This window comes from Rhineura floridana, chromosome 16 (genome assembly GCF_030035675.1).
Source record: "Rhineura floridana isolate rRhiFlo1 chromosome 16, rRhiFlo1.hap2, whole genome shotgun sequence".
NCBI classification, from domain to species: domain Eukaryota; kingdom Metazoa; phylum Chordata; class Lepidosauria; order Squamata; family Rhineuridae; genus Rhineura; species Rhineura floridana.
In genome coordinates, this window is record NC_084495.1 from 6,129,387 (window position 1) to 6,157,344 (window position 27,958).

The following is a 27,958-nucleotide window of genomic DNA, read 5'->3' on the forward strand; positions in this document are numbered from 1 at the left end:
GATACCACTGATTCAAATCTGATCCCTTAAAGTCTTTCCAATGCTGAACAATCCCTGCCTTAGCTGCACATAACAAATGAGATGTTAAATCCCTCAATGGTCCAGAAAATATAATGCTAAACCCAAATCTGGTTGTTATAATCTGTTGGATAATCACAGAAATCACCTGAAACACCTACTTTAGGAAAACCATCTGGAAAAGAATTTGATAGTAATGTAGTATTATGCTCATACAGATTATATTTTTCAGCCTATATTAAATTAAGGCTGCTGCACCATAGGCAGAAATAACCTGACTACAATGCTTTGGTAGCACCCTGCTGGCATTACTGCAGTGTATTGTACTTGGGGCTGTCCTTGAAGTGAGCATGGAAAGTTTAGTTACTGTTGTTAATAAATGACTAATTGAAACACATCTCAGTTCAACTTCATTGGTTCCCAGTCCATTTCTAGGTTCTGCTTGTAGCCTTTCAAACTCTAAGCCACTTGTGATCACTTTCTCCAACACAAAGCAGCCCGATATGAAGACCTGCTCGGGGTTCCTGACTGCAAAACCAGAGTGGGCTGCGATAAGGGGGTGCTTCCAGAAGAGGCGTATTACAAACAGGTCATTCAGTCATTGCAAATGGATTCTTGGCAACAGGCGTTTTGTTTTGTTTTATAAAACTGGATTTTCCCTGGAAAGGGTAAATCCAGATTAAATGGGGAGATGGCACTGTGATGTCAAGGACACTGTGTGGATGCCACAAAAAACTTGCATGCATGAGGAGAATTGACTCCACAATATTTATTTATTTATGTATTTATTACATTTATATCCCACCCTTCCTCCCAAAAGAGCCCAGGGCAGTAAACACCCCCCCAAATTTAAACAATGCAATTTAAAATAAAATAAAACATATTTAAAACATTTAAAAGCAATTAAACCATCTAAACATTATAAAACATTAAGAACTTCTAAAAACAACATTTTTAAGCAATCATATATCCTCATAGCTAATGATTTCAAAGTTGCAAGGAACAGTATCTTTCAGCCATGAAATGCTTGGGTGAACAGGAATCTTTAATAGTTCCTCCTGAATGTTAATAATGACTGAGGGAGACAGACACACCTTACCAGGTAGGGCATTCTACAAATGAGGAACTACCACCCAGATGGCTCTGACATGGGTCAACCCCAACTGGGAATCAGCAACACCCATCTGGAAGCACCCAGGGCCTTTTCAATGGTGGTGCCATGTCTCTGGGACGGTCTCCCAAAGGAGACTTGGCTGGTGTTGAGTGTGATGTCTTTGTGTGAGGCGAAAACTGTTTTATTTGATCAGGTATATCACTTTTTTGCATTGTTTAATCTTTTATTTTCCTCTGCTGTTCTTAGTGCTCCGAGTGTTGGTCTTTTTGTAGCTGAAATGGTACCTTCCAAGTACAAGAAGGGGCCATCAGCAGGCTCCGAGGAGTTTTATACTCCAGCTCAAATTTGTTTCCTTGTTTCTTTAGGGGAAAAAACTTCCTGTTGAGAACAGAGCATGTTCAGTGGTCATGGAATGCTGAATATCTATCTATTGATTGATTGATTGGAGGCAGGGCAGGAGGAAGGGGGAATGGAATGGAGCACCCTGAATATTTTGTTGCAGGTCCCATTTGTATGATTGTGTGGCTATTTCATTGTTACTTAATTATTTTAAATGTATGCTAGTGCTCTGAAAGGCAGCATAGAAATTCTCTAGATTAAATAAATAAATAATCAACAATGTATCTATTCCTTTACAATCGGCAATGATAAACACTGTTTTTTGTACTTCAAAATCCTTGAATTCCAAATGTCAGAACGTTTCTATTTGTTTTTTACTTTTCATAGTAAAATTATGCTTTGTAATTGGATAACTTTCATCCATACTTGTAATAAAGGTATTCTAGCTGGTATCTGAAACCAGACCTTAGGCCATAGTTGAGGGACCTGGCACCCTCCAGATGTTGTTGGACTATAACCATCCCTGTTCACTAGCCATGCTGGCTGGAGCTGTTGGCTGCTGGAGTCCAACAACATCCGGAGGGCCACAGGTTAGCCACTCCTGATTTAAGCAATGAAATTTGTGGCCTTCCATTTCTTTCCCATCCACTGCAGACTGCATAATTTGCAATGATCAGTGAATAATCACTAAGTAATACAGTCCTGATCTCTGCATTATGAAGTAATGCCTGGTTTCTCCAGGAATTAGGTCACATAAACAAATATGACCCTGCAGTATAAAACTGTTTGCCATGTTCAAGAATATTTTCATTTCTAGTGGATCAATACAGTTGAAAAACATTGGAAGCTTGAAGCCATGATAAGACTGCTGACCCTTCACCCTGCATCATTTCCTGTAGGCTCTAATTAAATTATAACTGATATACACACAACATTTTGAATTTTGCCTTCCATAATTTCCCCCACAATGGGTGTAGTTCCGAGAGGCCAATCCTTTTCTTCCTCATCACCATGATCAAGCATATACTTCAGCTTGTTCTTGCTGATGTCTTCGTTTATATCCACTTCACCCCATTCTTGTATTCTGTGTGCAGGGCCGGTTCCAAACGGCAGCCAGGTTGGGCACTGGCCCAAGGGCCCTGCAGTTACAGGAGCCCCTGCGGGGGCCCTAAGAGGCCCTCCGCTCCCCTTCCACGATCCGTGGCACGAGCCGCACCGTGGATAGCAAGACAAGAGCTTCCGAGCCACCCGCCGCCCACCACCACCATCCCCCCGCTTCACCTACCTTTCTCTGCTGTTCTTTGTGGCTGCGCGCACTGCGCACACAGGGTTGCCATCATTCAAGATGGCAGCCGAGGTTTCCATAAGGGACTGAAGCCTCTGCCGCCATGTTGATTGATGGCAACCCTGCACGCACAGTGCACGCAGCCGCAAAGAACAGGAGAGAAGGGTAGGTGAAGTGGGGGGATGGTGGCAGGGGATGGTGGCAGGTGGCGGTGGTGGGTGGCTCGAAAGCTCTTGTCTTGTGATCCGCGACACAGCTCGTGCCACGGATCATGGAAGGGGAGCGGAGGGGCCCCGGGCAGGCTGATGCCCAAGGGCCCTGGCATTCCTGGAGCCGGCCCTGCCTGTGTGAACACAAAATAAAAACACTGATTTTGTTGTAGTTGATGTGGGTATCTACCCTACCCAAACACAACCTTTTTCCTGTAAGAAAACCATGTGACTGGAACATCAGAATTCAAATATGGTCTTAGTCTGCTGACTGATTTGCACCAAGAAAATGAAAGAAGTGAGCATCCAAAGAAAGTCTGTAGAAGTGCCTTCTGACCTCTTGGTTCAATGATTTAGTATTGTGGCAAACCTCTGAGAAGCATACCTAAGTGAAACATAGTGTTGCACTGGGTTTGTTAGTACTTCCCCTGTATGGTCTGCAACACCCATGCTCTCACACTGACTGAGGGTGGATTTTTCATGATCACAGTCACCTATAATTATTGAAAGGATCCCACCCCCAAAAAAAGTCTGTATAGAAACATGACCCTTGAAGAGTTAAATATTAAAACTTTGTATTATGGGCTAGAATTAGACTCCATCCCTTGGACTTTCCTGGGCTCTGCTTTTCATTTTCAGTCTACCCAACCAGCAATAAAGAAGCATGTTTGTTTGCCTGCAGTAAGTAAGAGTTTGTTTATTCTGCAATTATTTTGATGAGTACAGCAGGATTAGATGCTTATTGCTAAAGGGTGAAATAAAGAGATGACTTAACATGATCTGGGGAAAGTGGTACCCTAAGTTACCCTTTACTCTTTTAGAGCACTAGTAATCCTCTTTTCTTGAGTACTTCATGCAAAGGATGAGGTCCTGGCGGAATAGAAATATTGCTGTGTACATTACAGTTAGCTGGCTGGCTGGCTGACTGGCCACCTAGGCTGTAACTTGGGCCTAATTTTTGATTTTCCCAATATGTGCAGCTTAACATGAGGCCTTTTCAGGGTTTCTAGACAGAAAAATCAACCCAGCAACCAGAAAAAAAATTCCAGTTGCTTTCCACAATTAGTTTCCAATTGCTTAGTCAGTTTTTTTATATAGCAGCCAGTTAAAGGGTTTTCCCGTGATTGTCCAAAAGGAAGGAAACTCTAAAGGCTAGGACCAAGATTAGGACTCTCAAGGAGGAGTTAACAAACACACCCTATAGTATTTATTTTTTCTCTGCCCTTCCCTAAACTTGCAGTATGGACAAGTTTGGTTTTTTGGGTGGAATCTAAAATTGACACACCTAATGCAGAATTAAAGCCAAGCTCACTGTCTTTACCAAAGTAGTGAAGTTCATGAAAAATCAGAAAACAGGGACAGACCACAGGTGAAAGAGGACTGTAGCAATAGATAAAGTCAAGCTTTTGAGTCTAGTATTCCTGGGGATCTCTCAAAAAAGGATGAGACAAAAACAGATTAAGCTTCATTCATGTAAGTTAACACACTCTCTGAATGGAGAAGTCGTGACAGGGAAGGTCACCGCCCTTCCCTCCCCCTGACCTGGCCTTCACATCCATTCCACTAGTGAGGGGGGATTGGATGACTCTATGCACCTCCCCCACAAAATGTCCCATCTAGAAATGTGACTGCCCCACCTAACAAGGAAAGGTGGCTACAGGGCTGTTTAAGAGGAATTTGAAAAGGTTCCTGTTTACCCAGGCATTTGATGGCTGAAGGGGACTGTTCCTGGCAACCTCACTGATGAAATAATGGTTTTAACTGTGCTTTAGTATGTTTTTAATTGCAATAGTGTTTTGGAATGTTCTTAACTGTGTTTTAGAATGCTTTTTTTCTTTTTTCTTTTGTTAAATTGTTTGGCTATGTTTGCCACCCTTCAAGAAGAAGGGTGGGATATAAATTCAATAAATAAATGCAGAGAGTGGTTATTTCCAGTTTCCACTACCGGCGGCAGCTACACACTGACCTTATGCTCAAGTCAAACCACCTTACTCCATGTGCGCCCACTGGAGCACTTTGCTCTGTGGAACAGGCACTGTTGCAGGTTCCACATGATACTCGTTCCACACTTGTAAGAAATGGTTCTTACAGTGTGGCAGCACCTGCTTTTTGGAACTCCCTGCCTATAGACATCAGGGACTGCGCTGTGCTGCTTCTGGCACCTGCTTAAAACGTTTCTGTTTAGATGCATAGATGTAGGCGTTTAGTGGTTGGTTAGTAGCTGTTTTAATTGTTTTAAATATGTTTTTATTACAAAGCAAAGGCTCCTTGCCTGGCTGAACAACTGGCAGCAACAGGGACAAGAGAGAGTGTGGCTTCTGGATTCTTGGTAAAAATGTATTTCCCCCTTTTAACTAGGGCTCTGCTCCGTTTGCCCTAATAGATACACCTCCAGTGGTCATCATAATCAGTAAACAGTTTGCTAGGTGATCAGCTCTCCTTCTTCCAGGTCCTTATCTGTGATAGATCATTCTGCCTAAGCTATGGAATGTGTTACAAACCTAAGGTCTGAATCTTGTTTTGACTCTGCAATTGACTTAACAGAACGCTGAAAGTTGGGTGAAAGGCAAAACATCTAAAAACCATGCTATTTAATCAAGGTTAAAATGAGAATAAATCCATGTAACTTTTGCACGGTACTTGCACCATTTCACCAGGAGAGATAAAGGAACAATAATAAGGTTTAAATAGCAAGAGTCTGAAATGTTTCAGAGAAGCACAAGGTGTCACAATAAGGATACTTAAGCGTAAGTGCAAAGGCTTCTGGGATCAAAATGAATATTTTCCCCTCTGATATTCAGGACACACCACCACCATATGGAGGTCACCACATCGGCTGTCCTCTTGAAGATCTGTAGATGAGTTCACACAAATTCACCAATGTTATTTCAAAACTCAGCTCATTCTACTCCAACATATTTATCAGTATTGTTTCCTTCTTCCTTGTGGTCAGCTGTTCAAGGCAGTTTTTCCCACAGCTGATTTCCTTTTGAGGAGATAGCACTAGAGAGTTAAAGCTCTTTGCAATGTTCCACTTATTTACAAATTTAGGACGTATTATAGAAGCAAGGGTGTAGTCATCTGTGGTCTGGGGGGGGGGGCTTAGAGCCCTTACGTTTTAGGAAGCAAGATCCCAGCAGGGTCCCTATTTCTCCAGCATCCTACGAGCCACTCAGTATGAAAGGGGAGTGGGTTAGCCACTGAGAAGAGTCTTCTAACATAGTCCCTTATTCTTTCCTGTTGATTGGAGGCAATCATAGTGAAAGGAGGTGAGTCAGCCACTGAGAAGTCTCTTTGCAGAAGCTAACATTCTCCCATTTCTTGCTGACTGGCTCCTAGGGGCATCTGTTATTGTGAGTGAAGGCATTAACAAGGATCTCATTCTCATTCTCAACCCAGCAGCAAAAAATGGGTGAGGGGGTGAGGCTGTGACTATCATGAAGGGACCCTGCACTTCTGAATTTGCCTCTACACTACTACAAGTGCATGGGCAGGCATTGCTAGATTCACAGCAACATCTGTCCCAAAGCAACAGCAGCCCTCCCACCTCCCACCTCTTTTCTACCCTCCTAGACCCTCGGCCACTCTCAGACTGAGCAAGTCAGCTCCGGTCACTCTACAACTGAACTGGCCATCTAAATGGAAAATATAACCAGCTTGACTAATGTAGCGGAAAATAATCATAGTTATGCATTTGTCATATTTGATGAACACAATGTGTATTTTGTAGCCGAGTATGTAGCATTCTGGGAGAAGTGGTCCTTAGCAGCCATTTATTCTGTCAGTATTAATACAGGCACATTGATTTACTTGGCTTTACTTTTCTCAGTTCCTCATTGTTTTCCAGTCTTAAATTCAGTTCTTTCTATTTCTGCAGCAATTTGTGATTTTTTAAAAAAAATCCTCATGAAAATTCTCCAGCATTTTAAGTGCAACTGTCTGCTAAAAAACAGATTTTGTCGGCAGTTTTAACTAATTTACACATTTTCGCAAGCCATTTCTCGTCATACAATGCATTTTCCATGTTATTTTCATTCCTATACAGTATTGTAGATATATATTTTTTGTAAACATTGCTTGGTTGGCAAACTACATCGCAAAATTTGAAGAAGTGCCAATTTTGAATGATGGCTGTGTTTTGGTTCTCATATTACTTCAGAAATCGTGAATTTGAAAGGTGAACTGAATCAGCACTCTTGCCCATCTCTACCCCAAGGGCTAATCTAAGCACACCAGAGGCCTGATGAAGCCCTGATCTTGGGCAATCTTGCCCAACATGGTGCCCTACAGCTGTTTTGGACTACAGCTCCTATCAGCACCAACCAGCATGGCTATAGGAGGCCTGGGGTGATGGGACTTGTAGTTTACAACATGTGGTGGTCACCAGGGAAGGTTTGCTCTACTATCAGGGCTCTGCCTAGTTTCCATTCCCTCTCTTACTCCCCCCTCCCCCACTTCTTTTACCTTTGCCTCTACAATTGTAGTTGAATATATTATTTTAAACTCTAAACTGCCTTGGGTGCTTAAGCAGAAAGCCATTATGTTGTTTTCAGTTGCAAAGGAATCCAAGGTGTACAGTATATATTAGGGTGTGCTCTTAATTCATGGTGGTTTTGGCCAGGCTTGCTGGGCTTCACTGATGCATTGTGTGAACATGGGTTGCAACCCAAGACACACCTAACACTCTTATCGGGCTTTTCATTTCAGAGGAAGATCAGACGTGGGGAGCAACTTTATTATGTCTTATAGTAAAAGTGGCACCCTATTACTAATTTTCAAATTGAAGAACCTGATTATTTCCTGAGGAACTCAGGGTTCCCTGGTGCAGTTTAAAAACCACTACCTTAAAGGCTTTTGGTCATAATCCATGTGTGTGCATGCAAGCACTTGGAGTGAGCAAATGGAATATTCCAAGTGCTGGCACTGTACACCACAACATGAACACTGCACCTCACATCTTTTGGAGCAGAGATTCCCAAACTGTAGTTCACAAGCTTCATTTAGGTGGTCCGCCGCATGTCTATGAAGAATGGTGGGAGCAACAGACAGAAAAATCAGTAAGTGGTCCGCCAAGACCCTCAGCAGTTTTCAAGTGTGGAAAGAAAAATCTGGGAACCACCACTTTTGAGGATGGAATGCAGGATCTATTCTAGGCAATAGTTTTGGATGCAATTATTTCTGGAATAATTCATAAATGTTATGTACAACATTAACAACTAAAACAGTCTAGAAAGATCTATGGAAATGCAGTGGTGTGAGCATGTTTCAGCAACTGAACATTTGGGTGTTAAACTTACCATCATTTGAATGAGAGCTTTACAGAGAGAAGATTGTCAAATATTTTGTCAACTCACCTTGCTTGGCCCAACTCACAAGTCTGTGTTGAATGTCTGCACATTTGTGGTTGAGCGAATGGTCTGTAAAGAAGACCTTTGCTTGTATCTGGCTTGTTCCATCCATGCTTCTCGATAAGGCAAGATCACTCCTGGAATGAGGTTGCTTTGCTTCTGTGGTGTCTTCCAACACATGGCAAACAAGGACTTGAGCTCGGAACGGAAGCCTTCGTTCAGCCAGCAGTAGATGAAAGGATTGTAGCAAGTACTGCTCATGGCAAACCAATGCAGAGCAAAATAAAGGGAGTTTTTTGTTTTGATGCCCATGCTGGAGATGAGCAGCACGTAACAATTGAGGGGGAACCAACAGACAGCAAAAACCACCACCACCAGCATGAGCATTTTGATGCTTCTCTTCTTGTTCTTGTGATGGATGACGTACTGCTTTGTGGTGATGTCCCCAACTGCATTGCGCAACCAGAGCTTCTTGGCCAGCCGTGTGTAAGTGATGGAAATGATGATGAGGGGCAAGAGGTATAGGAGAAGGAAAGTGGAAAGGTCCATGTATTTCCACACCAGCTCAGCTGGCTCAGGAAAATCAGGGAGGCACAAGCTACGAACGGTTGTTTCCCTTAGAAAACAAAGAAATATTAATTTTGATGTGTAATCAAGAAAATGTGTATGTGGCTTAACATAGCTGAATATACCTCCAGTGCTTTGCTTTACAAACACATTTTGCAAGTGTTTAATTCCGTTCAGTAATATCACTCCTTCCTCTTACTGTCAATTCACCTATTATTAAGTTTAAAAACAGCTCAGGGGCTTATCCACATGAGAACCTAACTTCGTGCTAAAGATGCTGTTTGTACCTCTGATTTCTATTTGCACAGCTCAATGCCAGCTGCAAACACAGTGTTTTCCATTTACACTGAGGGGAAGGATCAATCACAAAGTTTCCTAATGACCACGCCCTCTAATTTAACATTTCCACTCCCTCTGGTTATCTGGCAACTGAACATGCTCAGTTTGTTCTGCCAGTTCATTCCATTTAAAAAACAACAACTTGGAAGAAAGATTATTTGTATTTTCACTGGTACAATACAGCTGAAATACAAATCTTTCTTTGAGCAGTTTAACATTAGTTGAACAGAAATGATTCTAAAAAATGTATTTTCTGGATATTAAGCCCTCCACTCTTTTACAATGAGCAATAGGTATTCCTCTGATAGTTCATCAAGAAACCACAGAATAAACAAACAAAAATCTATTGCTGTTTTTGATTTGCACTTTGGGGCAGAAACCAGTGTGGGCGGGATTTCACTTTACAGCACAGTGTCACTGCAGTTCAGGAGGCTGAAAACAGGATATTAAAGATATTAATCAAACTGTGAAATATTAAGCAGCAGCTATAGGAGAACAATAGGCAATGAGAGAAGTAAAAGTCAGAGAAGGATCTCAATATAATTTGAGTTTTTCTATTGCATACATTCTGGTGACTATTTTAGCCAGTGGAATAACTTGGAGGACAGCTTTTTCTTGGTCTTTGAGTGCACTTCCAGGGTGGAAATACATGCGACAGGAGCAAACGTGTCTCCAGAAGGCAAGTCACCCACCTGCCAGGGCCCTGCATGTCAGGCCTGCAGGTGGTCATTTGGAAAGGACAGAGGTGAGTACATTGTCCAGAGCAAGCTCAGGCAGCAGCATAGAAGGCAAGGCAAGGCAAGGCAAGGCAGGGGTCTCCTACTGCAGTGACTCTGCTCAGGCTGAGGAAAGAAGCATGGGCTGAGGAGCTGCAGCCCCCTTCCCTGGCCCCTATCTGGGCGTTGTGGCAGGCAGCAAGGCAAACATCAGGCCAAGAGCTCATCAGTCTCAGAGCTGCCCCAATGGTGCAGAAGGTAAAGTGCATTGTCCTCCCTGGTTTGATTTCCACAAGCGAGAAAGTAGCTGATAATAAGTGCTGAACCCCTAGCATCTCCAGGGTGGGAATGACCCTGCTTTGAAACCCTGGGGAGTTACTGCCTGCCAATATATTGGTTCAACTCAATATAAATCAGCTCCCTATATTCCCTCCATAGAATAAGGGAGGTTGCCTAGTCCAGCCCTCTGCCAAGGTGGGGCATCCACTACTGGAGCCGCCTTTGAGAGGAGGCCAACCATAGTGAAGCTGTTTTTGAAACGACACCGAGTTTGATCAGTGAGAAAAGAAAGGCAGGTTAAAAACTCACCTATAATGATACTCAAAAAGCTTTTGGTAGATTGCATGGGGCAAGGAAAAGCAGGCTGCCATCACCCAAATGCCAGAAATGGTCAGTGCTCCTTTGGTCAGTGACATCCTTGGCTTGAGTGGGTTAAGGATTACCTGAAAGAAAGGATACGCCACTTAAATTCTTGCCTCTGTAGACCAGGAGTGGCTAGCTCTGCAGGTCCACTCCAGCCCTGCAAGCCTTCCAGCAATTTGGTTGCTGTGCCAGTTTTTTTTAAAATTACACACACACACACACCAAAAAGCAAGTGGCACAGCTGAACCTCATTGTTGTGCTTGTGCAAGTGGAGAGATTTTAACCTCCCCACTGAGACCAGCTCAACAATGGGGAAGCAATCTTCCTCCACCACTCATCAGAACGGTCTTGACTCACCCCACCCCATTGCCATGCTGGTGTGAGCCAGTTTTGTATCACAGAGGGCAGAAACACACTCACTGCTCTGCTGGCTCCAGTGCGTCTCCACCTCTCTCTTCTGAAAATGGGAGCACATGACTTAGGCAAACCCCACCCCTTTTTACTGAAAAACTTGGTGCGACCCACTTGAGTGCATTTCTTTTTTAAATTCACTTCTAAGAGATTTCACAGCTGATCAGCAGGTCAACCCGTTGCCCCTCCAGGTGTGGCTAATGGAAATGCTTTCCTGTAGGAGGTGACTAGTGTGTTTACAGCCAGAGGCAGTACTATGAGTTCTGGAATCCTGTGTCTTCTTCACAGTATTAGATGTAGAGACTGGAGAGGGAAGGGGGCTGGGTGTTTGTGCAAGAATAGTGGCTTCAGCAACCACCATCCAGATCATAAGACTGTTGTTTAGCATCAGGGGCATCACTACCGGGGTGCGGATTGCACCCGGGTGACACCATGAGGGGGGTGACACCCAGAGCCGCACCCCCCGCACTCCCGCTAGTGACGCCGCTGCCCCCTGGCACCGGGTCCAGTGCGTGCCGAAAGCAGGCGCCCGCTCGCTGGCGGTGAAGCCTGGACGGGCCGTCCACTGGTAGCCTGGAGCGCACGTGCGCAAGACCAGCCACCCCTGTCCATGCCCCTGGGAGGGTGCACGCCGGAGGTCCACACCCCCCTGCACTCCCGCTAGTGACGCCGCTGTTTAGCATTTTGTTAATTTGAAGCTTTTGACTGCTGTTTGTTTTCAATGGGAGATGCACAGACCTGATTGAAAAAAGGCAATGGAATTACTTGCAAGTCAGTGGCCTCCAGATCATGCTCAGCACATATAATGGAGTGCTGTGTCCCTGTGGTCTGCCTATGTGGATTAGTGTGTGCTGAAAGTATGATGAGTGCACATGTGTTTGGGATGAAAAGAGTTAGCCATCCCTTCTGTAGACATTCTGAACAGGCTTTCAATGCTACCTTTGGTGAGTTTATCTCACTGCCACCATCAAATGAAGATCTGGTACTTTTAAGAAAATTACCTGTAAATGCTTCACTTATTAAAGAGGGCTTAATAATAAAATAGCATTTCTAAGTCACTTTTCTCTAAGGTTAAATATCACCTATGAATAATCTTATATGAGTTTTCTTGCAGATATGCTGATATTGAATGAAATGGGAATTTATCCCATTTTACAGAATCAATCTCTATACCAACATCTTCCTCTCATTGTTGTCGTAGGCTATCTAAAGTCCAGTAGTTAGATCTAGTAATATTTAATATAAAGATGATAAAGAACTCTTATCAGTGAACGATGTTCCCACCAAATACTTCTCAAACAAGTCACCGATTTCTGTCCGTGCTCCTCCACAAAAGGTATTGATATGATGTGCTGAACCTGATGTAACTGATACCAAGTACATTTATGTGGGTATAGTTTTTCCTGAATTTGTTTTATAGTAAGTGGAACTCCATTCATGAATAAGTCATGAAATGTGTAAAGCCCCTTTGCCTCCAACAAACAAAGTATGAGAGCTTATTTTGATAATAAAACAGTGGATGGTGAAGAAATGGAATAATAGGAGTTGGCTGAGATATCAAACGCTTCCTCCACAACCTCCAGACAGACACGTCTGCTAATAAGAAGGGGTTATCTAGGAAATGAAGGTATTTTTCCCTGCACACCATAAAAGGTAAAGATCTAATTTTCAATTCCCAGAAGGCTGGACATTCCATAGACAACCATGAACAATTCATCTCTTTCTTGGATTACCGGCAGCAAATTTTTCAAGTGGGCAGCATCATGATACAGCTTCAAATTTGGTATTCCTACACACACAACCCCCCGTGCTACCTTCTTATATAAAATAGATAAATGAACCCTAGGCCTTTTCCCTTGATGAATGAAGCTCAATATCAAATTTTGCCAACTTCTTAATTTCTGGGTGGTGATGGCAATTGGGATTGTCCTAAAGAGAAACAATAACTTTGGAAGAACCATCATTTTCACTGCTGCAACTTGGCCCATCCATGAAAGAGGCAAGTGTTTCCAATCCAGCAACAACTTTATCTTCTATATCAAAGGAGTGTAATTAAGCGATTCTGTTTTGCTTATTTTTAAGAAATGAAAACCCCAAGATATTTGAGTGTAGAAACACAAAGTTTTAATTGAGTTTCCTGTTGTAGAATTGCTTTTAATTTTGGAGCCAAATTAAAACATAACATTTCTGATTCTGATTTTAGCAACACTCTATGCCTGATTTCCAATTCATTTTTCTTCTTTTTTCTGATTCTTTTTTTAAAATTCGATTTGAAATTGTCAATACTGTGATACTTTTATCAATCTACTTTCTATGTGAGCTCTTTAACTATGTATTCCCTTTCACTGATATCAATGAAATGTTGATTGTAACTGACAGACAGAAAGAAAGCATGAGGTGTTGATTGTAAGCAGCAGGGGAGAAGATACTGTCTTGATTATCTGCCTTAATCTGCTCTGCAGTGCACTTGAAAAGGAATGTAAACAAGCAATAATTACAGAGCTCAGATTAAAGTCAATATCAGTGGAGACTCATGAATAAATAGTAATTACAATATCGATTAAATGTATATCTCTGTTGGAGGACACTGGAAAAATATAAAGATATTGGAAGAAAAAGGAATTGAATCATTAACAACCACTAGGCACACTTAAAAATGGAACATAAAAAGGAGAGGATTCCATCCCTAGGCCACACGTATCCTCTCAGCTTCTAAGGGTGGTGGTGCATCTGCTGGTCTGCTGTTACTGGTCTGCTGTTACCTGAGAAAGTCTGTAGGGAAGGAGGTGGTCTTTCAGATGGGATTCAAGATGGCGACGTGACTTGCTTCTTATTTAGGCTCTGCAGTCTGTTTTAATTTTTTAACCTAACTGTTTTTCATAAATAGTTTGAATTGCGCTTATCTTTTACTTTTTAAAATGTTTTAATTGTTCTATCTAAGCCTGAGTTAAGTGAATTATATATACCAGGGGTTGATAGACCTTATCTTGAGTACCACTGTACTGTGTGTTGTTTGACTTCAAATCCATCGGGTGGTTGATGAACTCTGTTTGAAGACCTCCCCCATCAAGAGCGGAGGAGTAGAAACCACAGCAGGTTGTCAAAAGGTTATTTTATTTTCAATTACTATCTTGACTATGCCGGAGAACAAGTGAGGCTGAAAGGGTTTTTAGCTTGGAAACTTAACCTGTTGCCCTGGAGAAGTATCTAAACAAAAAAGTAAAATCCATCAACAAAACAGGGCAGTGGGCATTCTTAAAGTATTTACTTTTCTTTGCAAGCACGCAGGGAGCTGAGAAATGAGAGGAGATATTTTTGTGAGCGTCGAGGGGGAGGCTTCACCTTTTGGTTTTGACTTAAGGAGCCAAGATTACTCTTACAACTATGGAAGGAAGCTGGGCGGAGGAGTAACACCTGTAATCACTCAGCTGTGAGTATGCTGAATAGCTGACGTTCTAACAGCAGACTGATTGACAACAGGGTGTAAGGCAATAGGAGTTAATGTCCTTGCAGGGCCGGTCCCAAAGGAAGGCCAGGTTGGGCCCTGGCCGACAGCCCCTGGAGCCACAGAGGCCACTGAGGGGCCTCTCAATAGGATGGGGGAGGAGTAGCACTCCTTTTCCACAATCCACAGCAGAGTAGCTGCCGCGGATCACAGAGAGGGAACTTATTCTGCCCGCCCATCTCGCCTATCTTTTGAGGCTGCGTGGGCTGCACGCACAGGATTGACATTAACCAAGATGGCAGCCAAGGTTTCCCTAAGGGGCTGAAGCCTCTGGCGCCATCTTGATTGATGGCAGCAATGCACACGCATAGCAGCCCGTGCAGCCACAAAAGACAGGAGAGACAGAGCCAGTGAACGGGCAGGCGGAAGAAGCTCCCTCCCTGTGAGAGACAGGTAGGTGTGTGAGCGCATGTGTGTAGTGTGTGTGTGCATGCATGCGAGCATGCACATTCTGGGGCTTGGGGCAAGCTGGTGCCCAAGGGCCCCAGCATGTCTGAAGCCAGCCCTGTGTCCTTGCTTAAGCAACCTCTGATAAGTGATTATTTAATCTAATTTATTAGCTTCATTTTTTATTCCATTTTTTTTGTACTTCAGAGGACACCAGCTAAGCTATTATATATTGCTTAAGCATTGTTGTTGCAGTGGGCTAGATCGTGAGATTGTGCCCACCTGCGGTGTAAGACAAGGATGTGTTTTTGACCCCATTTTATGTAATTTATATTTGGCTGACCTTCCCCTTAATGCTGGCACTGTTACCATCACATCTACCTAGGCTGGGCACAACAAAAGTTTCCATTCTTCTCTATGCTGACGATGCAGTTCTGTTATCTCAGACCTGTGTGGGCCTCAAGAGAGTATTGGAAGGTTTTAATAAGTACTGTGAAAAAAAACCCTTTTAACAATTAACTACACAAAGACAAAGTATTGTTTTTTCCCAAGAGGAAGCTCAGATTACTCTGGGCCATTGGAATGAATAGAATTGAACAAGTTGATTCATACAAATACCTGGACATGTGGTATATGGTTTACCGTATATGGTTTCATGAGGCCATAAGTTGGAGAACATTAGAAAAATAGGTCAAAACTTAACAGAATGTGGGAGCGATATCCCAATTTTTCTTTACAAAGATCTTACCAGCAGCCATCCAGGTCTTTAAAGCTAAGATTGTGCCACAGGTTCTTTTGGGAGCTCCAATTTGGTTTCCATACTCTAAAAGTTCTTTTGAAGGAATTCAATCTCATTTCCTCATGTTAATTTTCAGAGTTCCCAAATGTGTCACTAGAAACTCCCTTTGTCTAGATTGAAGCAGGGTTGAATTCCTTAAAATGTTTGGCTTGGATCCATTCTGTTCATTTCTGGCTTCACTGCAGTTATGTGTTTACCTCTAATTCTCTGGTCTATAAAGTATTGGCAGATGCCTATGAATCTCCCTGGAGAAGGCTATGGAGCATAAAGTTACTACAATAGGTCTTTCTCCTTCCTAGGGTTGCCATATTCCAGTTCCACAAATCCGGGTAGGTTAATTTGCATATTATGCAAATTATCTGCAAATTATTTGCATATTATGCAAATATTTGCATATTAATATTTGGATTGTCCAGTTATTTTGTTTTTGTGCCTAGGAATTACCACCAAAAACGGGAAAGATGTGAGAAATCTTTTTTTTAAAAGCAACATTTTCAGCCTTAAATGCCTAGACTCTAGTTTCCAACACTATGGAGTATTTATTGATTGATTAAGAGAATTTATATCCTGCCCTTTTGCTGTTAAAAACAGAGCTCAGCACAGCTTACAAATATAATAAAAACAATAAAAATACACAATCAATATAAAAACAATAAAAACACAAAATAGCAACAAACATAAAGTAAGTCAAGGCAGTAGCACGGTTAACCATTACATATACGATATATTTCAGAGATGTGGTGGGTGGAGAAAAACAAGCCAAAATGTTAGGAAAAGGAGTCTTTCATACCACATGCTCAGTTCTGAATACTGTTGCAGCAAGTTTTACAAGTTCCTCCAGTATTCCACTGGTGCAGGCACTCAGACATTCAAAGTATCTGTATGTTCCTTAGGTTTTATAAAAGCACAGCTTTGCTTAACTCAAAATTTATTCTCCCTTTGATAACCACATCTACACAGGTTCCACCTCCATACTCAAAATGAAACTGAGCCTGGAAGTGTACAACAACCCCACACATACCTTGCTAATTCGATTATCAATGTCAGGATGTCTGTCTTATCGACTACTCTCCTGGTCCCCCCCCCACACACACACACACCAGGCAGTATGACAGACCCAGTCCTGGGCTCAGAAAGAAAATAAATATCTGGTCCTCTTCAAAGTATTGATAAGCCTCTTGTTTTAATGGAAATAATAATTATAAATTCTTGTTCTTATCACTAATGGGAGTTAATTATCTTGCATATGCTGCTGTTGCTTCTATGGCTGTAACGGAGTGAGGTTAAAGATAAGTGAAATGCAAATAGGAAAAAAAAATACAGAAGGCAGTAACACTTTCCTAAATGTAATACCATACCAACCACAACAAGATTCCTATGAGTAAGGCAGAAAACTAAGCATCTCACAACCAGTCAGGATTCCTAACCAAAAACCAAAAATATGATAAATGAAGAAATATTTATATAAGCATGACTATCAAATATATTTATTATTTACACAAACTGTAAAGATATTTATAGTGCAATCCAAAATTTATTTATTCAGAAGCAAGTCCCAGCGTATTCAGTGGGGCTTACTCAAACAGGGACAGAAATGCAACCTCAAGTGATAAGCAACTTCATTCACACAACCCAAAATTCTGAATCATGCCACTTTACACTGTTTTGCAACTGTTTATACTTGTTTTTATGGTTATTGGATTTTAAATGGCTTTATTTCTTGTTGTGAGCTGCCTTGGTTTCCAACCCTACCTCACAGGGGTGTTGGAAAGACTCCATACACACACACGCACACACTGCAGATGTATAAATACATACAGCCCATATAATAGTTTATTGTCAAACCAGTTGGTCATTGCCGAAAAATCAGTATTAGTTTTAAAAAAATCAGTATTAGTTTCCTACAGAATAAAAACTGTAATACCTAAGTAAGCCCTGCCTAGTTGCTTTAAAATAGGACTGGGGGGGGGGGACAGAAAGAGAACACAAACACAATTCTTTTTTACATTCACTCCAAAGTCCCATTGATTTTCAGCACATTCATAATCATGTCTACTCAAAAGTAATTCCTACTGAATTCAATAGGATTTACTCTGGACATATGGGATTAGCACTGTTTTTACCCCCAAAAGCAACTATTGGGAAGGTTTTCAAAACACTGCCCAGGATCTGACTCCTACACACAAGAGGGGGAAAAACTGAAATGTATATACTTACCGAATTTATGAGATTTTCAGATAAACAGGGGGGAAAACCACCATTTTGTTTTCTAGACGCTGCCTCAGGTCAATGAAACTGAAACACAATCCCTGATTGGCTGCAATCCTGAGCGGGCGGGGTTAAAGCTACGAAGTGCTATACAGTAGTTTAAAAAAAGATTTAACGGGGGGTGGTGCCTGACGTTTTTATATATATCTCGAGAACCGCACCACCTAGAAACTTAATTTTTTTTTTAAATGAAAGCTGAGAATCCGGGCCACCTAAGGGGTTAGCCAGGCACCAGGTGGCATGCTTAGAATCCGGGTAAAACCCAGCTATCCAGGTAATATGGCAACCCTACCTATTTGACATCTTTGGATTGGTGAGTGCTAAAAGATAGTCAAGCAGAGACTACTAGATAACAGACCACCAGGAGCTGCGTGGAGCTGCAGGGGGGCCATGTTCTCCTCAGTCACTGGATCTCTTAGGTTACCCTTGCAGAGATGGGAAGTTCTGTGTGGTTAACCATCCCAAAATATAGGAAGGCCTGTTCCATAGCAAGACTGAACGTTCACCCTTCTAAATTACACAATGGCAGATATAATAAAACTCCCATGAATTCTAGATGTTGCCCCTGTAACAATGCAGAGGTTGAGTCCATCCTGCTTGTTCTTTTGTATTGCAGCTTCTATCAAGGAGCCAGGAAGGACTTAATATACTCTTATTATCTAATCTTTCCCTGGTCATTCTAGCGAATCTCTTATGATTATACCTTCTTCAAGGTACTAACAAGTCAATTATGGAGCAAGTAGCCAAATTCTTGAACTTGGCTAGTCGTATTAGACCATTAATGATTGTTTGATAGTCTTCAAACCAACTGTGTGTTTGGGTTTTTTGTAATTTTTAAAAAGTTTTATTTCACCTATATATATATAAAATGAGGTTGTAATAATATCTGTTTTTATCTGATGATTTAATGGTCTGTTGACTCTAATAAAAATTTGATTTGAGATATTTGGGGCCTAAGTAGTTTTGGGCTTTAAACACTAATGTGAGCATCTTGAATTGGGCCCGAAAACAAACTGCCAACCAATGCAGCTGCTTTAAGACAGAGGTTACACGAGATCTAAATGGAGCCCTGCTCTGCAAGCTAGAGGGAGCCCCAGCTGATGGAGCATCTCGGCCCCAGTTGACAAAGCATCAAGGCAAGTTAAGCAGCAGAGCAAGTTGGGCAGCAGGGCAAGGAGGCCAGAGCACCCTACCCCGACCATCTATTCCTTGACCTCAACAAAACCTAAAATTTCAATAAATTATCTCAATAAACTACAAAATCAATTATGCAAGTAGGAATCCAGCAAGGGGAGGGGGCTTTCCCATGTTTTGTTCTTGGTAGAAGGACTCCTGGGTCTCCAGGAACAAGTTCAAGGTGGCTTCCCAGGAGAAGCTGAGAGAAGCAGAGAAGTTTGTGGATGAGGCCTTTGGGGACATTATACCTGCATCTCACTCCCAGGGTGATAGCTACCCTGCTATCATGGAGAACAAGGGCCTCAGAGAAGGAAAGGAAGGAAACAATCCCTTACAAGGGACCCATTCCTTGGGGGATGAGCAGATATCCTCACATGCCAAGGATACTTGTCTGCATGGTGGAAGGATCCTAGTAGTGGAAGATAGATAGTGGAATGTATGATGGGTGTGCAGACTGAAGGGTGATTTGCCTGCCTGGCGCAAAGGTTGCTGGCCTCGCCCATCATCTAGATAACTTGGGAGATAGTGCTGGGGAGGAGTCAGTGGTTGTCGTGCACATTGGCACAAATGCCATATGGAAATGCAGCCATGATGTCCTGGAAGTGAAATTTAGATCGGATGCTGAAAGCCAGAATCTCCGAGGTAGCTTTCTCTGAAATGCTGCAGGTTCCACATGCAGGGCCAGCTGGACAGGTGCAGCTCTGTAGTCTCAATGTGTGGATGAGATGATAGTGTCAGGAGGAGGGGTTTGGATTTGTTAGGCACCGGGGAACATTTTGGGACAAGCCAGGCCTGTAGAAAAGGGACAGGCTCCGTTTGAATTGGAATAGTACCAGGGTAGAAACACACTCACTGCTCTGCCGGTTACAGTGAGTCTCCACCTCCCTGTTCTGAAAATTGGGACACATGGTGGTAGTCAAACCCCTTTTTACTGTCAAACCTAGTGGGAGCCACTTGAGTGCGTGTTTTTTAAAATTCGGCTCCAACGAGATTTTGCAACTGATCGGCCATCCCCCTCTCCAGGTGTGGCTAATGGATCTGGTGACTAGTGTGTTCACAGCCCCAGACTGCTGGTGTTAAAATCAAAAAGGTGGCAGAGCAGCTTTTAAACTGATTGTGGGGAAAAGCCAACAGAAGCTGAGGAGGGTCTGGATCGGAACAAATCTCCCCCCCCCGGATACAGACGTAAAAACTATGAAAATGTTAATGGGGTAGTCCTAGAACCAGGCACTGTGAGTGCGGGGGCGCAGGACAGCATTCTAGACAGGCCAAACTACTACAGGCCAAACCAAAAGTACCAAAGACACTTGAAGAGCGACATGGTATATGTGTTTATATGCGAATGCTGGAAGCCTCTGAGCCAAGATGGGAGAACTGGAGTGCTTAGTCTTAGAGGACAGCACTGATATAGTGAGCATGATGGAAACCTGGTGGAAAGGAGAGAACCAGTGGGACACAGTTATCTCTGCATACAAACTCTATAGGAAGGAAGTATTGGAGGGGGTGTCGCTCTGCATGTCAAAGAGGGCATTGAGTTCAGCTAGCTAGAAATCCCAAAAGGGTATTGTGGGTGGTTATACGGGCCCCAAGACCCTGATCAAAATGCCAAGGGAGATCTGGAGATGATAAATGAAATCGATGAAGCATCCAAACTAGGAAATGCTGGCGTAATGGGTGACTTCAACTACCCTGACATAGACTGGCTACATGCGTGTTTCTAGATATCCTAAATGACTGTGCCCTAGAACAGTTGGTCTTGGAACCGACCAGAGGGACAGCAATCCTGGACTTAATCTTACATGACGTCCATGACCTAGTGCGAAGTGTAAGTGTGGTTGAACCGATTGGAAGCAGTGACCACAGTGCTATTAAATTATACATACATGTGGACAGGATCCTGGGAGAGGAAAGAGCCGCCACATGTGTATTAGATCCTTGCCCTTCCTGGCTCATTAAAAAGGGCAAATCGGGATTGGTCAAATGGGTAAAGGGAGTGGTTAATGCTTCCCTACAGCAAGGCAGGGTCCCAACATACCTGAAGAAGGCAGTTGTAAGACTTATTGAAAAAGCCTTCCCTGAATCCCGCCATATTGGATAATTATCAGCCAGTCTCCAATATTCAATTTCTGGGCAAGGTACTGGAGCATGTGGTGGCGTCTCAGCTCCAGGGGTTCCTGGATGAGATGGATTATCTAGAGTCATTTCAATCTGACTTCAGGCCAGCTTATGGGACAGAGATGGCTTTAGTCGCCTTGGTGGACAACCTACGCTGGGAATTGGAAGGGGGGCGTGGGTCCCTGTTGGTTCTGTTGGACGACTCGGTGGCTTCTGATACCATCGACCATGGGATCCTCCTGGACCACCTTGCGGGATGGAATTGGGGGCACTGTTTTACAGTGGCCCCGTTCCTTTCTGGAGAGCTGAACCCAGAAGGTGGCGCTGGGCGATTCCTGTTCGACTCCTTGAGCGTTGGTCTGTGGAGTCCCTCAGGGTTCCATTCTATCCCCCATGCGCTTTAACATATACATGACATCGTCCGGAGCTATGCAGTTCAACACCACCAGTATGCTGATGACATCCAACACCATTTCTCCTTCCCACCTAAATCCAAGGAAGCTGTTTCGGTTCTAAACCAGTGTCTGCCGTGAGGGAAAACAAATTGAAGCTTAATCCAGACAAGGCAGAGGTACTCCTGGTCAGTCGAAAGGCAGATAAGGGAATATGGATTCAACCTGGTTTGGACAGGGTTACACTCCCCCTAAAGACACAGATTCGCAGTTTGGATTCAGCCCTGAGTCTGAATGCTCAGGTATGAGCAGTGGCCAGGAATGCACTGGCACAGTTCAAACTAGTGTGCCAATTGCACCCTTTCCTGGAGATGTCTGATCTGGCCATGGTGACGCGTGCCTTTGGATTACTGTAATGCGCTCTACGTGGGGTTGCCTTCGAACAATGTTCAGAAACTTCAGCTGGTCCAAACAGCGGCAGCCAGATTGTTAACTGGGGCTGGTTACAGGTAGCAATGACTCCCTTGTTACAACGGCTCTGCTGGCTACCAGCCTGTTTCTGAGCACAATTCAAAGTGCTGGCGATGACCTAAAAAGCCCTGTATGGCTATCTGAAGGTCTGTATCTTCCCATGTGAGCCTGTCCAAGGCCTGATATCCTCAGGGGAGGCCCTTATCTCAGTACCTCACAGGCACGCCTGGTGGGAACATGGGAAAGGGCCTTCTCGGTGGCTGCTCCAAGGCTCTAGAACTTCCCTCCCAGAGAGGTTAGACTGGCTCCTTCCCTGTTGTCTTTCCATCAACAGGTGAAAACTGATCTGTATTTTGTGTTTTTTTTTTTAATCACTATGTTTTAAATGGTTTTAATATTATAGTTAGTTTAATTACATTTTAATTATAACTTCTGTATGTTTTATTCATGTTTTTAACTGTAATTGTTTTGATACTTGTAAGCCACCTTGAGTCCCAGTTCAGGAAAAAGGCAGGATATAAATTATTATTATTATTATTATTATTAATTACTCCTAGCCATCAAGGCCACCTAAGCCTCCAATGGCAATGTTGGATCCAGGAGTGCCCTGAAATTGCGGACCCGATCCTTCCAGGGGAGAGCAACCCCAACCAGAACAGGACATCTCTCCACCACCCAGACACAAGCGCTCTGGACACATAACAACTCTGTGTTTTGCAGGATTCAGCCTCAATTAATTGGCCCACATCAGGCCAATCACTGCCTCCAAGTACTGGTCCAACACCTCAACTGCCTAGTGGAATTGAGCGTTGGAGCTGGGTGTCATCTGTACATTGATGGCACCTCACTCCAAATCTCCTGATGACAGCTCCCAGTGGCTTCATATAGATATTAAATAGCATAGAGGACCCAATGGAACCCTGAAGAACACCACAGGACAGCTCCCATTGTGCTGAACAGTAGCCTCCCATAACTACTTTTTGGAAGTGGCTCTGGAGGTAAGAGCAGAACCACTGAAGCATAGTGCCTCAAACCCCACTTCCCTGAGATGCTCCAGAAAGATACTATGGTCAGCAGTACAGAAAGCTGCCATATATAAAACAGAATGAGCAGGGTTGCACTCCTCCATCTCTCTCCCAACAAATGTCATCAACCAGGGTGACCAACATAGTTTCAGTGCCATGGCCAGGCCTGAAGACTGAGTAGGATGGATTCAAATATTCAGTTTTCTCCAAGCATGCCTGAAGCTGGACTCCTGCCACCGCTATCTTGAGAACCTTCCCCAAAAGAGGATATTTGCCACTAGGCAATACTTGTTTAACACTTCTGGGTCCAGGGAGGTCCTCTTAAGGAGGAGACAGATGTCTCCTTCCAGGCAGATGGTACCTCTCCCTCCTCCAGTGAAGTGTTAATCATTTCCTGGACCCACCCAGTCAACCCCATATATCCAACTGTAAGAAGCCAAGATGAGCAAATGTCAAGGGGGCAGATTGGCAGCTGCACTTCTTTAAGAAGCTTGTCCACATCCTCAGGCCATAATTGCATTGCAGATTCTACTGTGATTAAAGGTGGAGATGGACTAGATGACCTCCTAGGTACCTTCCAAGTCTATGTTTCTATAAAAATCAAAACTCCATAATCCTTGGTTTTATTTCCAATACACTTTCCCAGTTAAATCCCTTTCCCCCTTTTTTACAATAGTAAACTGGTCTGAACTGACCAGTTCTTCTGTAATGGAAGTTCAAAACCATGAGAAAGATGTGTCATCCCCTGAGTTAATTTCTGATTGGCTATCTCAACTACTTACATCAGAAATGGACCTTATTTCACCATTGGTTGACGCTACAGTCCATCTGAGTTTGCACTGGCCCTAAATTATGATAAATATGTGAAGTAACTTTGAGTTCTTTTTCTCCTTTGGAGATGCTCAGCAAGAGAATAACACTTTCTCAAGCCATCTTTTCTCAAGGGGCTCTGCCTATTTTCTGACCCAACTATACTGTACTCAAGTAGGCAAAATGTAACTAACTAAATTAGACTGGCTTATTAAATTTTATTTGCAAGAGTGTGAATTCTTGCATTCCTTTTTTCTTTCTTTTCCTTCTTTTTCAAAAATAAAATTTATATACATTGACAGTTGGCTTTATTGGTGGAAACAAGATCTCTCTGGAATATTTCACTAAACTATTCCCCATGTGCTAGACTGCACAGTTATTAAGCTACTCATTTTGTTTTAATGAGAGCTCACAACAAAGTTTTGTAACCTTTTGACTTTGGGAAAGTAAATGAAAAGCGTTTAATTACAGTATTTCTAGATCTGGGTTTAACAGAGGGATCCTTGTAAGCCAAGCTTAGTCTACTCCCGAAGATCCAGTTCAGCCTATGCTAGAAGCCTATCAGAATACTTTTGGGGGGAACCCTTAGACAAGGTATTTATTAACAATATTTCCATGCTGCTCTGTAGCTGACATTCTCTGGGTGGTATACATAAAAAATTTCAAAATAGAATATTAAGCAATAAAAAATACAAATGGAATATAAAATGCATCATAAGCAGCACAATTAAACACAGACAGATATTTAAAAAGCCCAAACCACAAAATCCATTAAAAAGCCCCTAGTGGGCTACTACAAAGCCTGGGAGAATAAAAAAGCATTTGCTTGGCACCAAAAGGAATTCAAAACAGGCAAGCCGCTTTGGAGTGTGCATTCCACAATCACGGGGCAATCGCAAAAAAGGCCATCACTCTCATAATCACCTGCCAGATCTCACTAGGCGGTAGGGATGGAAAGATTTTTCCATTTCAGTTCTCTCAGTTTCTCATTTTTCCAATCTTAAATTCAGTTCTCCCAATTTCTGCAGCAATTTGCATTTTAAAAACAACATGAAAATTCTCCAACATTTTAGTATGAATTTCTCCTAATAAATACATTTTTGTAAGCAGTTTTAACAAAGGTACACATTTTTTGCAAGCCATTTCTCATTATCTCATGCATTTTTGCATTTTATTTTCACTCATGTATTCATTTTTATGCACACTTTCTCCTCATATATGCGTTTTTGTAAATATTGTTTAGTTGGCAGACTGCATCGCAAAATTCTAATAAATGTGAATTTCTAGGGATGGCTGGGTTTTGGTTCTCATGCTGATTCGGAAAGTGCGGCTTTGATAAATTGTGCCTGAAATGTGAACAATATCAAAATTCTCATGTACTAGGAAGTGGTGTTTTGGAAAGGGTCCCCAACGATGGCCTCAAGGTCTTAGTAGGAATATATGGGTCCCAGGCTCTGGTCTGAAAGCACTTAAAGCCAGCTCCCTGCTGAAGCTAAGCAGGGTCAAGTCTGGTCAGTGCCTGGATGGTAGACCTCCTGGGAACCATATGTAAGCCGCCTTGGGTTTCCATCATGGAAAGAAAGGCACGGTAGAAATGTAATAACAACAATAAACAATATGGAGGGGACAATCCTTCCGGTAATCTGGCCCCAAGCCAGGGAGGCTGGCAATAGGAAAAGCCTATGGGTGTGTCTGTGTGTGTGTGTGTGTGTGTGTGTGTGTGTAAAAGAGAGAGAGAGAGAGAGAAGCAACTAGGCATAGCCAGTCATCTGCATTCAGCTTTGCAGACATGCTGTTTGTCATGAACAGAGAACTGCCATGTATAAATTTAGAAGGTGGGAACAATGGGCAGAAGTCACGCAAACTGACCACTCAACAAATACATCCAAGTACAACAGAGTATTTCAAAAGTACCATCCTGCTTTATAATAGGAGTTGGAAGGGCAATGTACAGTACATGTCCCTGTTCCCTCGATCTTAGGATTGCATTTCTCCCATGGCCCACTCTATTCCTTTGCCTTAGTCAAAAGGCTAAAGGCAAAACAGTGTTAGTTTCAGAATACCTGTACACAAAAGTTCTTGTTGCGGGGGGGGGATAATGTGGGATTGCATACCTGATGCCGGTCCAAGGCTATAGCTGTCAGAGTCAGGGTGGAGACGTGGAGAGAACAATACTGCACAAAGCGGCTGACGTGGCACATGGTTTTCCCAAAGACCCACGTGCTGTTCACAAACCGAACCTGCAGAAGATACTGACAACAACAAAGGAGCCAACAGCAAGCCAAGAGGATTCACGGCTGCCCAGCCAGCTCCAATCAGAATTCACTCGGTGCATTCAAGCACTTAACGTGCTTTCAAGAGTTTCTGTGCGGGGCCAGGTAGGTTCTGACCATTTGTGAAAGTTTGTACAGATTAAAATGGGGATGTCAGTCTTCTTGACTTGATTTGGCTATTTTACTGCTTGGTGGGAATGGAGAGGATATAGTAGGCTAACACCCTTTTTCCTTTCTGGAAGAACCCACTTCATCTATGGGAGTAATTGCATTGGAAGTTGATGAGAAGGGATTTGTGGATCATTCTCAGCATCATGGCAGTACCTTAAAGTTAACAACCATTCCCCGCCCCAACCCTCCTGTGAATAGATGTTTTATTAAAAATCAGTGGAATATCTTCTCACCAATAATCCTTCCTATCTGCCTCTTTCCAACCAGAGAAGCCCTTTCCCAATGCCAAGCAACACAAACAACCTGCACTCAGCTCACCCTCTCCTTTACCACCTTATCCTCACAACTGTGCTCCGTTGCATCCCCCCACGACTTCCTTAGTCCCCCTGACAGTTCTCAGTTTATGGAGTGTTGGCTGCCTGTCCAGCCCACATAAAACAGATGCAGTTCAATGACCTTGCGGGCCTGGGGGCATGGCAGTGTGGCTAAGCACTTACCAAGGTGAAGGGTGTGTTGAGCAGGGTGATCATGATATCTGACACTGCCAAGTTGGCAATGAAGAGGCTGGTGGCCGAGTGCATCCTCTTCTTCCTCATCACCACATGGCACACCAGCAAGTTACCAAAGACAGACACAACAATGATGATTGTGTAGGCCACAATGAGAAGAGCCTTCACAGTGGGCTTCTGTGACTCTGGTTCGTACTTAGCCAGCTCAGCAAACTTCTCCCACTCAACTATTTGGCTATCTGTCCAGTTGAAGGATGTCCCATTTCTAGCTTGGTACAGCAACATGAGCTTGGCCAAAGAAAAATTACATTTGGACTCTTTGGGAGAGCTGAGGAAGTGAGGGAAAGAGGAAAGTGATGATGAGAGGAGCATGTGAGACAGGTTGGATTCCAGCCAACTGAAGTTTTGCATGGAGACAGGCTAAGTAAGCAGGTGTTTGTTCCAGCAGGTGAGATTAATGAGTTGCACCGGAGAGAGATACTAGCCTTTTAGCTGGCCGGGGTGGATGCAATCATCATGACAAAGGCAGCCTTTAAATATCCAAGCATAAAGAATCCTTGGAGTGCACTAAACATTTTTTTGTAGCATATTATCAGAAAGGCACTAGTGTGTCATTTGACAAAAACTAAAACGGAGAGGTAGACGTGGAGCTGAGAGAAACAAGTTTGCTCATTATTCTTCTGCATGCTGAAGGAAAGCTCAATGTGCGCACAACATGGAGAAAAATTAATTGCATTTGGCACAACTACACATATACATCACTGAAACTTTTTGGAAGGTGTCTGGCTTTAATTTCCCACTTTGGATTGTTTTGTGTTTTGTCCTCTATTGAGGCATTCAGTCTTCCAACTTCTGAGAGTGCCCTAAAATGCTGGCATTTTATTTATTTATTTTACTCAGTTCCACCACTTTCCATTTTTTCCAGAGCACTTTACCGTTGTATTTCCACTGAAACGTGTTGTTATTTTTTGGAGTACCATTCTCCTAAAATGGGCATTTCCCTCCCCTTTGCTGTAATTCTTCCTCCACTGGATTGTCAGGCAGAACCTGGGAATCATAGCAAGGAGAA

General features: G+C 43.0%; 1 protein-coding gene across 1 annotated transcript; it reads right to left on the reverse strand.

Moving 5' to 3' along the window:
* Nucleotides 1-3,039: 3,039 nt before the first annotated feature.
* On the reverse strand, nucleotides 3,040-27,528 carry LOC133371195 (G-protein coupled receptor 83-like). Its single transcript, XM_061598358.1, has 5 exons — nucleotides 26,878-27,528; nucleotides 26,051-26,176; nucleotides 10,524-10,657; nucleotides 8,320-8,929; nucleotides 3,040-5,817 (listed from the first exon to the last, which is right to left on the reverse strand). Exons 1-4 carry the CDS (start codon nucleotides 27,298-27,300, stop codon nucleotides 8,335-8,337), a joined length of 1,278 nt encoding a protein of 425 aa, XP_061454342.1. The 5' UTR covers nucleotides 27,301-27,528; the 3' UTR covers nucleotides 3,040-5,817; nucleotides 8,320-8,334.
* Nucleotides 27,529-27,958: the final 430 nt, after the last annotated feature.

Bases quoted from the DNA above. Each gene is read 5' to 3' on its own strand.
- LOC133371195 (XM_061598358.1), bottom strand. From the start codon at position 27,300: ATGCAAAACTTCAGTTGGCTGGAATCCAACCTGTCTCACATGCTCCTC. The intron at 26,177-26,877 runs GTAAGTGCTTAG...TATCTTCTGCAG, and splicing joins TCAACACACCCTTCACCTTG to GTTCGGTTTGTGAACAGCAC. The intron at 10,658-26,050 runs GTATGCAATCCC...CCTTTCTTTCAG, and splicing joins TAGCCTTGGACCGGCATCAG to GTAATCCTTAACCCACTCAA.